At 38.3% G+C, this 16,286-nt stretch overlaps 1 protein-coding gene and 1 pseudogene across 1 annotated transcript; both read right to left on the bottom strand.

Annotated features, from left to right (window-relative positions):
* Positions 1-5,635: 5,635 nt before the first annotated feature.
* Positions 5,636-6,076, bottom strand: LOC125220401 (serine acetyltransferase 1, chloroplastic pseudogene; annotated as a pseudogene).
* An 8,320-nt stretch (positions 6,077-14,396) lies between these two features.
* Positions 14,397-15,794, bottom strand: LOC148934107 (uncharacterized). The gene has a single exon (XM_089062190.1). It carries the CDS (start codon positions 15,792-15,794, stop codon positions 14,397-14,399), a length of 1,398 nt encoding a protein of 465 aa, XP_088918316.1.
* Between the last annotated feature and the right edge of the window lie 492 nt (positions 15,795-16,286).

Consider the following 16,286-nt stretch of genomic DNA (forward strand, 5'->3'; position numbering starts at 1 on the left):
CCTTTTCCACCCAATAAAATGAACAATAACCTACAGAACAGAACAATCACCTACAAAAAATGTTGGAATGATGCATAACCTTGATTGGGTTCTGGCTGGCTTTTGTAGGCGCGAGCTCTTTTATTCATTCTATATCTGCGCGACGAGAGTGCCAAAATCGGTTAGTTTTCAACCATATATCAGTGTGGTATCGCCCAAAAAAAATGACCAACAGTGTACATATTGGCCAGAAATCAAGCATTCAGTACATAGAAATGCTCACAATATCGACTTCTCCAACAAAAAAACAACAACTTTTGTGCATTACACCAACTGTAAATTAAACCGATGAAACCCAGATCCAACTGGGTTTTCACGAATTTTTATAGCAAGTATGAGCAAAACCTTAACTCTAATAACCACAAATTCATCTTTTCCAACAAAATCGCGCCGAACACTTTTGTGAATTATTACGATTATAAACTATAAATCGCTGTTTAGGAGTGTTTCTGACTTCAATCGATGTTTAGGAGTGTTTTTGCCTACCAAACAAAAAAAACAGAACCAAACCTTTTTTTTGGAAGGCAACGCTTCGCTTTTCAACGGAGAGCGCGTAGTGATTTGACGGCGGGAATCGTCCACCGACGTAGATTCCACGGCGGGAATGGTCCACCAACGGAGATTTCGCGGCAGGCAGCGTTGGTAGAACTTGATTTCGCGGCGGCGGCTAGGGTTTTGTGGAATTGGGGGAGAATTTTTGAGAAGAGAGAGTTGATGGGATGGAGTGAGAGAGAGGGGAGTTGAGAGGTCGATGAAAATGCCGCGTAAATTTCGGACCTGCCGTTTCGAAACTGATTGTGTAGTGTGTTATTTTACTGCTTTACCCTTTTAATGCACGAAAATGCACAAATAATGCAATACGGGATCAGATTGGCCCTTTTAATCTAGTCCATCCATTCCATCAATCTAATGGTTGATATTAAGAAGAGGAAAGACTCTAAGAGTGTAATAGGACCCTAATGCAACTCTATATATATATATATATAGGGTCTTGTTAGGTTGAGATTATTTAGCTAAATTGAGAAATGAGATGCAATATGGGCCACTAATCCACAAGATTAACAAAATGTCAACAAATACCACATTATGTCAACAAGGGGGTATAATTGTCTTTTCATTAAATTGTGTTTGAAATCATTTTCTAAAATCCTCTCTAAAATTCTAGCTACAAAGTCTTCAAATCTTCAACATTCAAATCTTCAAATCTTCAACATTCATATCTTCAAATCTTCAACATTCAAATCTTCAAATCTTCAAATCTTCAATATTCATATCTTCAAATCTTCAAATCTTCAACATTCATATCTTCAAATCTTCAACATTCATATCTTCAACTCTTCAACTCTTCAACATTCAAATCTTCAAATCTTCAAATCTTCAACATTCATATCTTCAAATCTTCAAATCTTCAACATTCATATCTTCAAATCTTCAAATCTTCAACATTTATATCTTCAAATCTTCAAATCTTCAACATTCAAATGTTCAAATCTTTGAATCTTCAAATCTTCAACATTCAAATCTTCAAATCTCTTCAATATTCAAATCATCAAATCTTCAAATCTTCAACATTCAATAAAATAACACTTATAATTCACATATCAATACCGAGAATATCGAATATCAACAACTCGTATTAAAATGTCAACAACTAACAAATAACACTTACAATTCACATATCAATACCGAGAATATCGAATGTCAACAACTCGTATTAAAATGTCAACAACTAACAAATAACACTTACAATTCACATATCAATACCGAGAATATCGAATGTCAACAACACGTATTAAAATGTCAACAACTAAAAAACAACACTTACAATTCACATATCAATACCGAGAATATCGAATGTCAACAACTCGTATTAAAATGTCAACAACTAACAAATAACACTTACTATTCACATGTCAATATCGAGAATATCGAATGTCAACAACTCGTATTAAAATGTCAACAACTAACAAATAACACTTATAATTCACATATCAATAGCGAGAATATCGAATGTCAACAACAAACATTATTTATGTCAACTACAATGTCAACAACAAACTTTATTTATGTCAACTACGATGTCAACAACAACTTTATTTATGTCAACTATTATGTCAACAACAAATATTTTCATGTCAACGACGTATATTGTTTATGTCAACAGCAATGTTTTTCTTATAATTCATGTCAACAATAATGTTTTACATATAATTTATGTCAACAACATTTTTCATAAAAATTATACCAACGATCTATATAATTCATGTCAACAACAAACGTTATTATGTCAACGAGCTATATAATTCATGTAAAAAATAAACATTTTCATGTCAACAACTTATATAATTTATGTCAACAATACTATTTTAGGCAATATCACAAACACCTTATCTACACAACTAAAAAATTCCAGCAACATAATCGAATTAAAAACTGCATCCATATATTTCACAAATTTCATTGTACAATTAAACACACGCAAATTTAAATCTACAAATATTGACAAACACCAAACCCAGCATGGCTCCGAACAAATACACAAAAAATACAACCTAAACTCAACCCTTCTCACCATCACCCACAGCTCCATCTCATCCACAACTCCCACACCTTCCACAACATGACTCCCCACATCTTTCTCCACCACCAATCACACTATTTCTATTAAATTTTTACAGTGAACAAACACTTCATTTATTGCTCAACATATGAACACAACAATCACTTATTATCTCTTTGCATCATCAACAATCATATACACAATAATTAATGTCAACCACAAATATTTTCATGTCAACAACCTATATTATTTATGTCAACAACAACGTTTTACGCATATCAACAACAATGTTTTACATATAACTCATGCCAACAATATTTTTCATAATATTTGTGTCAACGACTTATATAATTCATGTCAACAACAAACGTTATTATGTCAACGAGCAAATGCAAGTGATTTACGAAGCAGATTTGAGAGGCATAAATCGAATTAAATAAAAAATTGCAAGATCTGTGCTGAAGTCGCGAGATAAAAGCGAAATTCAGCATTGAAATGAGCAGAAATCAGTATTTTCAGATTTTTTCCCAAATGTTCAAGCATTTTGATAAAAATAGCGAAAATCGTGAAGATGAACCTCAAAATAGTCGACTTTTACACAAAGCTCCGGCGAAAAAACAGAGGTAGCAATTTCTCTCACTAAAAATCAGTTCACATCCAACACAATTGATAATGCAAAGCTTAATACCTCCAAATCCATACTCGAATCAACAATTAAGCTTCCGGCGAAGCGACGGCGTGAGAAGCGAAGCTGTTCGGAGCTTCGTACAGCAGGAGCGGCGAAGCACGGTGAACAGCGGCGGCGTTAAACCGCGCGCGAGAGAGAGAGGGGGCTTGTCTGGAGGCGTCGAGGATTTTCCTTTGATTGTATTTCGAGGATTTCCTTTGGATTGGATCCGGCGGAGCTGGATTTGTCGCCAGAATTCGGCCACCTCGCCTCCTCCTCTTTCCGCCACCGTCCACATCATGATCCTCCGCCTTCGCCGCACTGATCTCTATCTCCAGTTTCGCCTTCTCCGCATCGTCTTCTCCGAGCTTCGATTTCAGCTCGCAGATATGCTCAATTCAACACAAATTCAAAAATTGAAGCTCAGTTTTCCCTGCCGCCGTCCAGATCCTGATCGTCCGCCTCCGCCGCGCCGATCTTGATCTCCAGTTTCGCCTTCTCCGCATCGTCTTCTCCGAGCTTCGATTTCAGCTCGCGGATCTGCTCAATTCAACACAAATTCAAAAACTGAAGCTAAGGTTCGTGAGATGGAGATCTTCGTGTAATTGAGAAGAGGATGAATCTAAACCCCTTTCCTAACTAAAACATGGAATTTGACAACTAACAAATAACACTTAAAATTCACATATCAATATCGAGAATATCAAATGTCAACAACTCGTATTAAAATGTCAACAACTAAAAAATAACACTTATAAATCACATATCAATACCGAGAATATCGAATGTCAACAACTCGTATTAAAATGTCAACAACTAAAAAATAACACTTATAATTCACATATCAATGCCGAGATTATCAAATGTCAACAATTCGAATTAAAATAGCTTAAACCAAAGTAAAGTCGACACTGATATTTTTGTTTTTCGAATTAAGAAATAGCTTAATTAGAAAAAAAAAATCATGGAAAAAGTTTAACAAACTGTATAGAATAGTAGAATACCAATAGTTTAAACAAACAAAAGTCAAACCTAGCTAAGAATAGCAATTTAGAAAACTTCCAAAATTACTGTAGATTGAATGAAAATGATTCTAAATGACCTGTGATGATTCAATAAACATGAGCTTAGTAAAATTTAGATATAAAATGAAAATAGTTAAAAAACTGTGAAATTAAACAGAGCAATAACTTCAAGTGAACTGAACTAGAGAGCTACGCTCTACTTCAAAATTAGCTTCCAATAACAAAAAATAAAATTATTTCAGTAGCACGTTTCCAGTAAGCATCAACAAATCAACATACAAATTTGATATTGTACGAAAATAAACAGAATTCCGATCACGATCACCTGGTGCTGGTAATTCCAGTAGCTGTTGGATCCAGCGAACAGGACAGCCCACCGAGTCCCCTCGGAGTCGTCGGCGCTCAAATCCTCCTCGCTCTCCTCACACTCTCCGCGTTTTTCCTCTCGCTCCACGCCGCGGCCGATTCGGATCTGTCGAGGTCTCTGCTCCAGAATTCAGAACAGGAGAGAATAGGTGCGGATCCTCCGTCGGAGGCGGAGGCACCGGCGGTGTGGGAGAGCAGGAAGATCGGGAAGCACCACCGCTCGTCGGACAGATCGGTAGCAGTTTGAACGTAATCCACCGAATTTTGCGCCGCTGGAGCCTCGGAGCAGCCGCGGTGGAGGCCATGTAGTGTTGATTTAGGTCGCCGTTGAACGGATTGTGAGGATCCGATGGCTGATAGAGCTGCACCACAGCTCTGCCGTTGAGATCCAAGGTGAATTCGGTCATGCTCGTAGTCCTCTTCATCGGCGGCCGACCTCTCTTCCCCACCATCATGTCTACTCTAGAAGCTTCCTCTTACAGATTTATGATTCAATCTAGGCGATTTGCGAAAGTTAGGGAGAGTGCAGAGAAGGGGAAGGTTGGGGAAGATAACAAAGAGCCAGAAACGACGACGGATTTGACGGCGACGAAATGGAGGGGAGAAGTTGCTGCTCTTTGTTTTCAATTGGGTTTAAACCAAATTACCATTATGCCCTTTTATAATTAATTAATCTAAAAATATTTATTGTGTGGCAAAATCTGGACCACTCATTTAATAAAAATGAGTGGCTGATATTGCATCTCATTTCTCAATTAGCCTAAATAATCTCAATTGATCACAATCCTATATATATATATATATATATAGAGTTGTGACAATGTCGAACCCTTCTTAAAGACCGAACTAGAGACCAAATCTCATCCATCCATTAATCACATCTAATGGTTATTAATAATTACATATTATCTTATTTTTTTATTGATAAAAGGGTAATTTTGGAAGATCAAATCTCTCTTTCTCCATCCTTCCTTCATCTCACTGCTGCCTTCCCTTTGCTACGCCACTACTGTCTCGGAGAAGGATACCGCTCCCGATCCTCGCCCCAGGATGGATATCCACCGCGAAGGCCTCCAAAACCCTGTTCTGTATCAGCGGAGCCAGCTCTTTCCTGCCTTTGCACCATAGATTGTACGCTATTCTATGAGATTGAATTGCGGAGAAGCCTTTGAAGTTTAGGAAACAGTGTGCGAAACTGATGCAGGCAGGGTCCCTCTCCTTCACCACCCTCAAATCATCAACTAAAATCCCTAAAATTAAATCGTAAAGGATGTCGTTGGGGAGGCTGTGGTTGCTCAATTTGATTGAGACGTGATTCGCCAAAGCTGATTCTATCGAATCAAGGCACAAAATCGAAGTATAATAGTAGCCAGATAAAATCGGTTCCTGCTCAATATCTAATCTGGACTCCTCCTTCATCTGTAGCCACAAATCGGCAACCAAATCGTTTTTGCTTGTACGCGATCGGCGAAATTAAGTCTGCAACAGATGGTGTAGTTGTTGTCTGTGGTAGAGAAGATGAAGAAACTGCTGAGCGGTGTGGAAATCATCATTATTTCGATTTCGATTTTACTTCATTCAGCTAGGCTATAACTTCATTCAGTTAGATTATTAGTTCATTCAACTAGGTTATTACTTCATGATTTAATTTTCTATATTATTTCATTTGACTAGGTCATCACTTCATTCAAATAGTTTCATCACTTCATTCAATTAGGTTATTAGTTTAAATGATTCTGGAGCAGACGAGGAAGAGTGATCACTACTTCATTCATACGTGCATTTGCATCATTCAACAAGTATATCACTTCATCAAACGATTTTTATTTCATTGAACTTCAAGTGCGTTAGTACTTTAGTTCACTCTCTTATTATGTGAGGTTATAACTTTATCAGTGGGGTTATAACTTTATCAACATTGACATATGAATAAATCATAATAAAGAAAAAAATACTTCGTTTTTAAAACACTCCATACAGTCAATTCGCTTTAAAGTAATAATACATAATAATGAAGTAAATCATAGTAAAAATGAAGTAATAAAATATTATAATGAAGTAACATCTTTAACTGATGTGTTGTTTGCACATTAAAGTATGCCATCAATTCGACTCTTATTGAACTAAATTGTTGTTATAACACATTAAAATGAACTACATATTCTTTTTGATAAAATAGTAAATTGATAAGATGAAGTAATAAATTATGATAATAAAGTACTCCCTCTGTCCCAGAGAAGTTGGCATACTTTGAAAATGGCACGGGATTTTAGGAGGTTTTGTTTTGTGTGTTAAATGAAGAGAGAAAATATAATTTTTATATTCATGTGAGAGAGAACTTTTTCCAGAAAGGGAAATGTGACATCTTTGGTGGGACAAACTAAAAAGGAAAGTGTGCCAACTTCTCTGGGACGGAGGGAGTAATATAAATGATCTGTTTTCCTATTAACTATAATCTAGTTAGTATGAAGTATTGAATTCATATAATGAAGTAATAAGTTATGATAATGAAGTAATATAAATGATCTATTTATACAGTAGGTTTTATTACTATAATGAAATTATACATAATAATGAAGTAAATCACAGTAAAAATGAGGTAATAAAATATTATAATGAAGTAACATCTTTAACTGATGTGTTGTTTGCACATTAAAGTATGTCATCAATTCGACTCTTATTGAACTAAATTGTTGTTATAACACATTAAAATGAACTACATATTCTTTTTGATAAAATAGTAAATTGATAAGATGAAGTAATAAATTATGTTAATAAAGTAATAGTATAAATGATCTGTTTTCCTATTAACTATAATCTAGTTAGTATGAAGTATTGAATTCATATAATGAAGTAATAAGTTATGATAATGAAGTAATATAAATGATCTATTTATACAGTAGGTTTTATTACTAAAATGAAGTAATAATACATAATAATGAAGTAAATCACAGTAAGAATGAAGTAATAAAATATTATAATGAAGTAACATCTTTAACTGATGTGTTGTTTGCACATTAAAGTATGCCATCAATTCGACTCTTATTGAACTAAATTGTTGTTATAATGAAGTAATAACACAGCTGAATGAACTAAACTGTTGTTATAATGAGCTAAATTTGTAGGCATAAATTGTTTGTTAATTTTCCACTAACAATAGTTTGCATGTTTTATATCAGTGGCATACTTACCTGACTGTCCATCCCAACTGATCTTCATTTATATTACTTTATTTATATTACTTATTACTTCATTTATATTACTTATTACTTCATTTATATTACTTCATTATCATAACTTATTACTTCATTATATGAATTCAATACTTCATACTAACTAGATTATAGTTAATAGGAAAACAGATCATTTATATTACTTCATCTTATCAATTTATTACTTCATTATCATGTTTTATTACTTCATTTTGGTAATAAACCTAACTGTATAAGCAAATCAATTACTATGAAATTGATGGAGAGCTTCTCGTGTCAATTCAGTTAATCTCCACTTCGCCTCTGTACAAATTTCGGTCGACATATCAATAGGCAAACACAGAATATTCTAGTACGTTCCACCACAGCTAAGAAATAGGATAATCGCCGGAGAATTCGTACGGCGGCGATCTCAAATTCGGCAATGGAGTCTCATGGCTCCGGACTCCGCCGCGTATTGCTCCTGGCATTTTGTATCTCCGGGATTTGGTCGGCTTATATTTATCAAGGCGTCCTGCAAGAAACTCTGTAGGCATTGCCATTTCATTTTTTATGCTTCGATTACTTTCTATATTTTCCATAACTGATGGAAGATGAAGATATGAAGATGAACTAGGTTTGGAGAGAAGTTTTGAGAGAGGAGAGAAGAAGATGCAGCGTAATTGCGTGAGCGGGCATGAGTAAATTTTTTAATTTTTACCCTAATTATGAAATTACAAAAATACCCCCGCATTGAAGTAAATTGAGTATATAATGAAGTGCGAAAATTAACCTTTGATTATCTAATCTAATCCATCAAATTCAAGATCATGTGGTCAAGATTCGGTCTCTAGTTCGGTCTTTAAGAGTGGATTTGTGGTTAATAGGACTCTATATATATATATATAGGGTTGTGATCATATCATAACCCATATTTATGGTGATAACCTAATAACCCTCATTTTATGGACGAAAAATATCATTTTATGGAACAGAATATCATTTTATGGAATAAAAGTATCATTTTATGCATATGCTGAAAAAATATCATTTTATCGTGTATAAATATCATTTTTAGTAAAAATGATACTTTTGACCCGTAAAATGATAGGGTTATTAGGTTATCACATAAATATGAGTTATGATATGATCAAATATATATATATATATATATATATATATATATATATATATATATATATAACTGTGCATGTGTAGGTGGGGGGGTAATCAAATGCTAACTAATTCCCAATCCAGAACCCAGAACTTCAACATTATGTTGGAAATTTCTCAACATATAGATATAACTTTATCAACATAACATGTAAATTTAAATCTCAACATAAAGATATAATTTTATCAACACAAATTTATTGAGAAAGTTTTGTTTTTGTGTTGATAATTTTAATACATAATATTGAGATAGTTCTGGGTTTTGGATTAGAAGGTTAGTTAAATTTTAACGCAGACCCTATGTAGGTGTACTCTAAAATACTAATATTTAATTTTAAGTGTGTGTAGGTGTAATAACGTGAATGTGGCATAGACTAGTGTGATAATTTCTTATATTTATCCTATTAGTTAATACAATAATAGATTAATAGTATAAGTTTTGTTAGTAGTGCACGTGTGATGAGTATAGGTAAAGATAAGCCAAGTTTTTTTTATATACAGCTTAGTCACTGATAAGTCGTATTCTAAGCTTTGGTTACTGGTCAATATGTTGTGAATTGCATGCATTATCTGTAAAAAACAGTTGCTTAAGTGTGCAGGATAAAAGGATCCAAGTAAGTAGGAGACGATTCGGACGATGCAAGTGAAATGAGCGCTAGAAGAGTGCAATACTGACCAGGATGCATGCCAGAGAAAAGGCTCAAGATGGAGAAGAAGGATAGCTGGGATGATCATAAACAAGGGCAGAAAAGTCAATTTGCAAAGTAAGTCTACCCTAAAAGCAAGGGCAAGCCTCCCTATAAAAGAAGCCACTTGGAGAGAGAGAAGGAGTTTCGGAGTTCAAAAGTTCGCAATTAGAATTCTCTCTAGAAGATCAGTCCTTCAGCATTGTCCAGTTTTCTCATTCCTCGCCACCGCTATGGTCACCTGAGTCCAGAAGTCCACCGGAGAAGTTATCATCCCACCGTTCCAGCCAGTTGGTCGTCGTAGTATAGCAGTTTCACCGCCTGGAGTGGCAAAAATAATTTTTACTCGCTTTCTAGTTTAATCTTTACTTGCTTTCTTCGTTGGATCTGTTGCAAACATTTTTTTTGTTGCCTTTTTAAGTACTTGGTGAAGATCCAAACGTTTTAGTTATGAAGTTTCTATTTCGTATGTCTCTTTGGTTTGAATTTGCTTCGTTCTGCCTAGGAAAGTTAGATTTAGTTGTCGCTTTTAATTTTTAAGTGTTGCGCATGTTCTTGTTAAGTGATCTAACCCTGGAGTTGTTAGCTAAAAATTTAAGTTATGTCTCGCTTTACGTTTCTGTGCATGAGTTTCACACTTTGCGTCACCCTAGCCACTTCGCGTGTTAGCCAGTAGGAGAATCCTGCAGTTCGGTCATTAATCTTAATTTGCGCATTTCTAATTAATGGATCTTGAGTTTGAAATTATTAATCTGAGTTCATCCATGGAGTTCTAGTTCATGTAATTGCTGTTGATACTTGTTGGAGAAGAAAACATCACAATCTACTTTTGCTTTGGACCACTTTTACTTTTTGGTTACTTTTTGCTTTTGCCTTTTACTTTTCAGTTGTACCATCTAGACCTGTCAGAGCAGCCACCCAACCACCAAATATACCCTGATTTCTAGTTTCCTAATTTAGCAACTGTCTACTTACCTTGATCCCTATTTCCACGAACACAACCACATGTCGGTCATTTACACGCCCACCAGTCAGTAAAGTACCACCTTTATTTCCCGCCTAGGTAGAATCTCAATCCAAAAGCGTGGTAGCTAAACAAAACCACCCAGGAATATCACCACAGTTATCCCAACGTGTCCATCCTTGTGGGATTCGACCCTTACCTCCACTATACTAACCAGTAGAAGTGGGTTGAGGAAATTTGTTTGATAGCGTCCTAGGCTCCGGTCGTCGTGTCAACGGCTCAGCTAGGTTGGGATTCTCATCATGATCAGTTGGATACACCCTTGCATTTACTCACCCGACTGAAGATACCTCAAGGCCCACCAGTCACATATTAAGTCGGCAGAAGAGAAACTTACTCTATACATATATGTGAGTGATGTATTTTCATGGAGGACAAAAATAAAAGTTCTTAGAAGAAAAGAGGCGAACGAGAGCTATAACAAATGGAAATGGAAATAGATTGAAGTAAATTTTCATATATATATTTTTGTTAAGTCTAGAAAATATGCACACACAAAAGTCACGTGTATATATATGTATATAGTTTTTTGAATTGAATTTTCCATATGCTATTTTAGGATAAGTGGAAATTAGTAGATGGAATCAGGAGTTCAATTCAATAACATATCGTATCCAGGTGTGTATAAATCACACTTTTAATTTTACATATTTTATGTGATTGATTGTTATGTATTAAATTTGAGTGAATATTTGATTTATATGATGCGAGACTGAAATAGTTATGTGTTATTTGATATTGATGGTGTAATATGATGGTGATATGTGATTGGTGTAATAGATATATTTATCTATAGTATCAGAGTTAATTGGTGGAATATATGGATATGTAATTGATGCAATAGATATTATTTGCATATGGTATTAGAATTAACTGGATCATTGGATTAAAGAGGATCTGTGATAGTCTTGTCCTGGATCTGAAATCACAGTGGACATAATGGGACCTTCGGGTCAATCATATTGGGACCTTCGGGTCAAATCATATTGGGACATGCGGGTCAATTCATAGTGGGACCTACGGGTCAAATCATAGTGGGACCTGAAGAGGACACAACTAGTGTGTGGGTAGTCACTGTGTGCACAGAAAGAAATAACAGGTTTCCTAGGTCCAGCAAATCCGCTAGATCACACGGTCTAGGAACTCACTGGTCGTCGGAAAATCCTGGTCGTCGGACACACAGAGCACTTCTTCAAAAACCCTCAACCACTTTACTAAAACCTAGCACAGGAAAGTAGGGATCGATCCCACATAGATGGATGCGTAATAATCATGCTCAAAGATTTGGGAATTGTTTTTGGGTTGGCTGCTGCCACGCATTTTTTTGGGTTGAGGAAATTAAACTTAAACTTGGGATTTTAAACTGCTAAGCTAACAGCTAGATCTATGCGAAACAACAAAAGCATGCACGTAAACTAGAACCGAAACAATCACTAGATCTGAGAAACTATTCTAATTACCTAGATCTGGGAGATAAACTGACGGTGGGGACCATAACTGAAAAAGCAGAGTACGGACGGAAAGCTGGAAAAACAACTAACTAAGGTACTAACTAAGCAGAGTACGGACGGAAAGCTGGAAAGCAGAGTACGGACGGAAGTGGGGCCCAGCGAGGTATAGATAGACTTTGTTACCCTCATCTATTGACTCCCTTCTTCTAGCCTTCTTTTCCTTAAGTTCTGCTCACTTCTCCTTCATTTCTTCGCTAGACTGTTTCCTCCAGCATCTCCTGGATCTAGCGATTCTGTCACACACCTGGCTTAGAAACTGTGTTAGACCAACAAAATGTAGTGCTTTTCACTATATAACCGATGCATGAAATTAGCCTTATCAAACTGCTCACACTTAAACCATACTTGTCCTCAAGTATAAAGACAAGAAAAAAGAATAAGGCGAATTTCAAGCAAGGTTATCCCCTGACCGACTCTTTAGACTCTAGACAGACTCCTAGACCTAGACATAATTTGAAACTAAAACACTTAAAGAAAAACGTACAAACACATAAACACATATGCATGAGCTAGCTTCAACTTTTAGGCAACCGTCCCCACAAGATTAAGGTCAATCCAACAGGCTGCACTCCTCCAAATAGGCCCTTTCCCTTCCTCTACCTAGCCAATCTGTCAGTTCGTCAAGATAGCCTTTTACTTACCCAATTATTGGATTCACTCGATCACTTATTCCTCACCAGGGATGTTAGGATCGATTCTCTCTTAAGTTATTGCCACACCACTGAAGCGTCGGGTTATGAGTGTTCCTCCTTTTTTCCTGGGTCAGGTTATTATTGTTCCTGCCCTTTAAACAACTTCCCCCTGGACTTCGTCCAGCTTATACCTCCTTCTTTTTATATCTTTTTTTTTTTTTTTTTCTCCCTTTTTGTTTTCTCCTTTTTTTTTCTTCTGGACTTCGTCCAGCTTATAATACCTTACCCTGGACTTCGTCCAGCTTATACCTTCATAACCCAATCCCCCTATTTTTCTCCTTCACAACTCTTCTCCCTAAGCATTCAGTGGCGGCCCTTTAACATGTGTTAGCTCGAAGTTATTTAAGGCTTATAACTCGCTATTATAGTAGGGCTTCACAACTAAGTAAGTAAAGGCATCCTCTATCGTTCTCGCTTCACTCAGATTGACTTGGCTTATTAAAGGAAAAGACTTCTAAGTTGAAATACCTCCTATTTTCAATTACTTTCACTAAGGGACTCATGCCGTATTATATTCACTGGCTCATGCGACACAACAAAACTAAACCTAAAGACTCTTATCATGCAGACAAATACATGCATTGACTCCTTTCCCCCTCCCACTTCACTCGAGCTTGTCCTCAAGCCATCATCGTGAAGGGGGGAAACATAGAGATCAATGCAACAAACAACAACAGTTTATACATAAAAAACTTCTCACACTTAGACCAAGCATTGGGCTAAGTGGGAGAAAATACAACAAAACAGAAAATACAAACTTCTCACACTTAGACCAAGCAGTGGGCTAAGTGGGAGAAAACACAGACAAAACAGAAAATACAACTTCTCACACTTAGACCAAGCAGTGGGCTAAGTTGGAGAAAACACAGACAAATACATATCACAAATAGGCAACAAAAACAAAAATAGATAACTGAAAGCAAAAAAAAACAAAAGTTACTTGGTCATGGGGAGTGATTCACTTCTGGGGCTGGCTCCCTCGAGAGCCAGACTGGGGTGGGATTCCGGGTCGGGTCATCTTCACTTTCTTCTTCGCCGGCTGCTCCGGCTCTTCTTCTTCCTGTTCTGGTTGGTCAGGTACTGGCTTCTTCATCAGAGACTTTGATTTTGTTGGGACTGACACTTGCTTGGGAACAGGTGGGGAGATAATCTGCTTGAGCGATTGCTGTGGTCGCTTGACGGAGGGACTGCTCTGGACGGGCTGCTTGACTTCGCTGCTGGACCCAGGAGTTATCTTCGACTGGGTCAAGGGGAGTGTCTGCTGCAACCACTTCAACATCTTCATTGAAAGCTCCACCGCCTCCGTCATTCGCTCATTTTATTTGGCAGACTTCACCGCCAAATCTGCAATATTGCCCCTCATGGTCTTCACTTCCTCCCGGCTTCCGTTCAATTCCTTTCTAATTCCCCCAAGTTCCTTCACCATTTCTTTCCTCATCAATTGCATCTCCTTTCTCATATCCTAAACATCCTTACGCAGCTCTTCAACATCTTCACTTGGCATGGTCTCCTCAGCTTCTCCAGTCTCCGCCTTTACCTTGTCTCCTATCGAGTAGAAGAAGGTCTTGGCGCCATGAGCTTGTAGCAACCCCTTGTTGAAAAAATAATCAACACTGAAAATCTCCGGGGGTTCGCACATGACTACCAAAGGAGCGGTCTTAGCAATCTTCATTTCGATGTTCCGTTGGAGGTAGGCGCCGAGGAGGTGGCAGGTATACATATGACGCGCAGGGTTGCTTGCCATTTGGTGGCATGCCTGAGCCAGCCAATAACCTAGGTGCACCTTCACGCCCTTCGCCATGCACCAAGTGAAGTAAAGGTCGGTAGTTGTAAGAGCTGAATTAGCGGTTCCCATCAAGTTGTAGCTGATAAACGTCTGAGCAAAGCGGAGGATTCGGTCTTCGATGTGAGAGGCTTTGGAGTAGCTGGACTTAAACGTTCCCGCCTTGGAGTGGGTGATCAGTTCCCATGCTGTTTGCACTTTGAAACCCGACGTATTCTTCGGCACACCGATCATCCTATCATTCCATATCCCCTCATCATCCTCGACTTGGGTGAACAACCCCATTTTCAAAGACCACTCCCGGATGCTCATCTCATGTTCTTCATTGAAAAGCCTGAAAGTTATGGAGTCTGCGTCAAGATCAGTGGTGTTTTTCAATCGGAAAGTGGAGAAAAACTCCCTTGCTAGGTCCACCGGCACCCTCTCCTGGCTGTGCTTCAGTAACCACTCAAATCCGATCGAATAGATACAAGCACGGAAGTCCTCGTCACATGCAATCATTTTAAGCTCTCTGGGGCTGTACTGCTTCCCAGACTTAGCCATCTTCCCGGCGCTACATCTCTCCTTGTACACCTTGGTCCTTTTCTGATCGTCGAACTGCCTCATCGCCTCTAGCAGCTCCTTGGTCAGCCAAACTTCCGGCTGTCCTGGAATAAACTCTTCTTCAACTTCTTCTGATTCATAGTCGGGTTCATGGGTAGGCTCGTCTTGTTCCTCGGCAGAGGGATTTTCGGTCACTGGGGAAAGGGTCTCCTCAACCTCCTTGACGGAGGGAGCTTTCCTTGACCGGGTAGATGAGGTCGCCGCTGCCTTTCCTTTTCTCGCCCTCTCCTTGGCCAGACGACGTTCCTCTGCTTCCGCAGCATCAGGAACTAAGTCATCAACTTCGTCGAGCAGACTCCTCCTTGTTCGTCTCCTCTCTACCCTCTTGTCTATCTGGGGTTCGTCTTCCTCCTGGTCATCCACTAGGTCCACAATCAAGTTCAGCCCTCCCTCAACGGGCTCCGGTACTCCAGTCACATGTAGATCTGTTTCTTCCATCAATTTTTCCGGGGTTTTCCCCTCATCATCCACCATCGGGGTTGCCCCCTCAATATAAATGGGGTTCTCCCCCCTGACATCACTTGGGGTTGCCCCCCATGGGTTCAGGGGTCGCACCCCTGAAATCAGTTGGGGTCTCATCCCCAGTTTCCATAGGGGTTTCCCCCTCAGTAACCTCTTCCACAACAGGGGTTTCCCCCTCAACAGTACTGTCCACAATAGGGGTTTCTCCCTCCACAACGTCATCTATAACAGGGGTTTCCCCCTCACCATCTTCCTTACCCTTAGAACTAGGGTTTTCGTCACCTTATTTCTCGGTCTCCACCTCTGCTCCGCTGTTCGTCTGTCCACCATTCTCTGGCCGTTCGTGCTCCGCCTCTTCTTTTTCCGGCTCCCGTGAAGCGGTTTCTGCATGTTGAGATCCAGAGTCTCGAGGTCCCTATTCATGGAGAACTGCCGGTTGCGTCGCCGAATCTGCCGGAATCGTCGGTGATGGTGTGACCGCCACGGATGTCATTAGGCTAGCGG

The sequence above is a fragment of the Salvia hispanica genome, chromosome 1 (genome assembly GCF_029641045.1).
Source record: "Salvia hispanica isolate PSC_SH4W2 chromosome 1, Shi_PSC_v1, whole genome shotgun sequence".
Taxonomy (NCBI): domain Eukaryota; kingdom Viridiplantae; phylum Streptophyta; class Magnoliopsida; order Lamiales; family Lamiaceae; genus Salvia; species Salvia hispanica.

Excerpts from the sequence above, each read along its gene's own strand:
- LOC148934107 (XM_089062190.1), bottom strand. The coding sequence starts at position 15,794 with ATGGTGGATGATGAGGGGAAAACCCCGGAAAAATTGATGGAAGAAACA.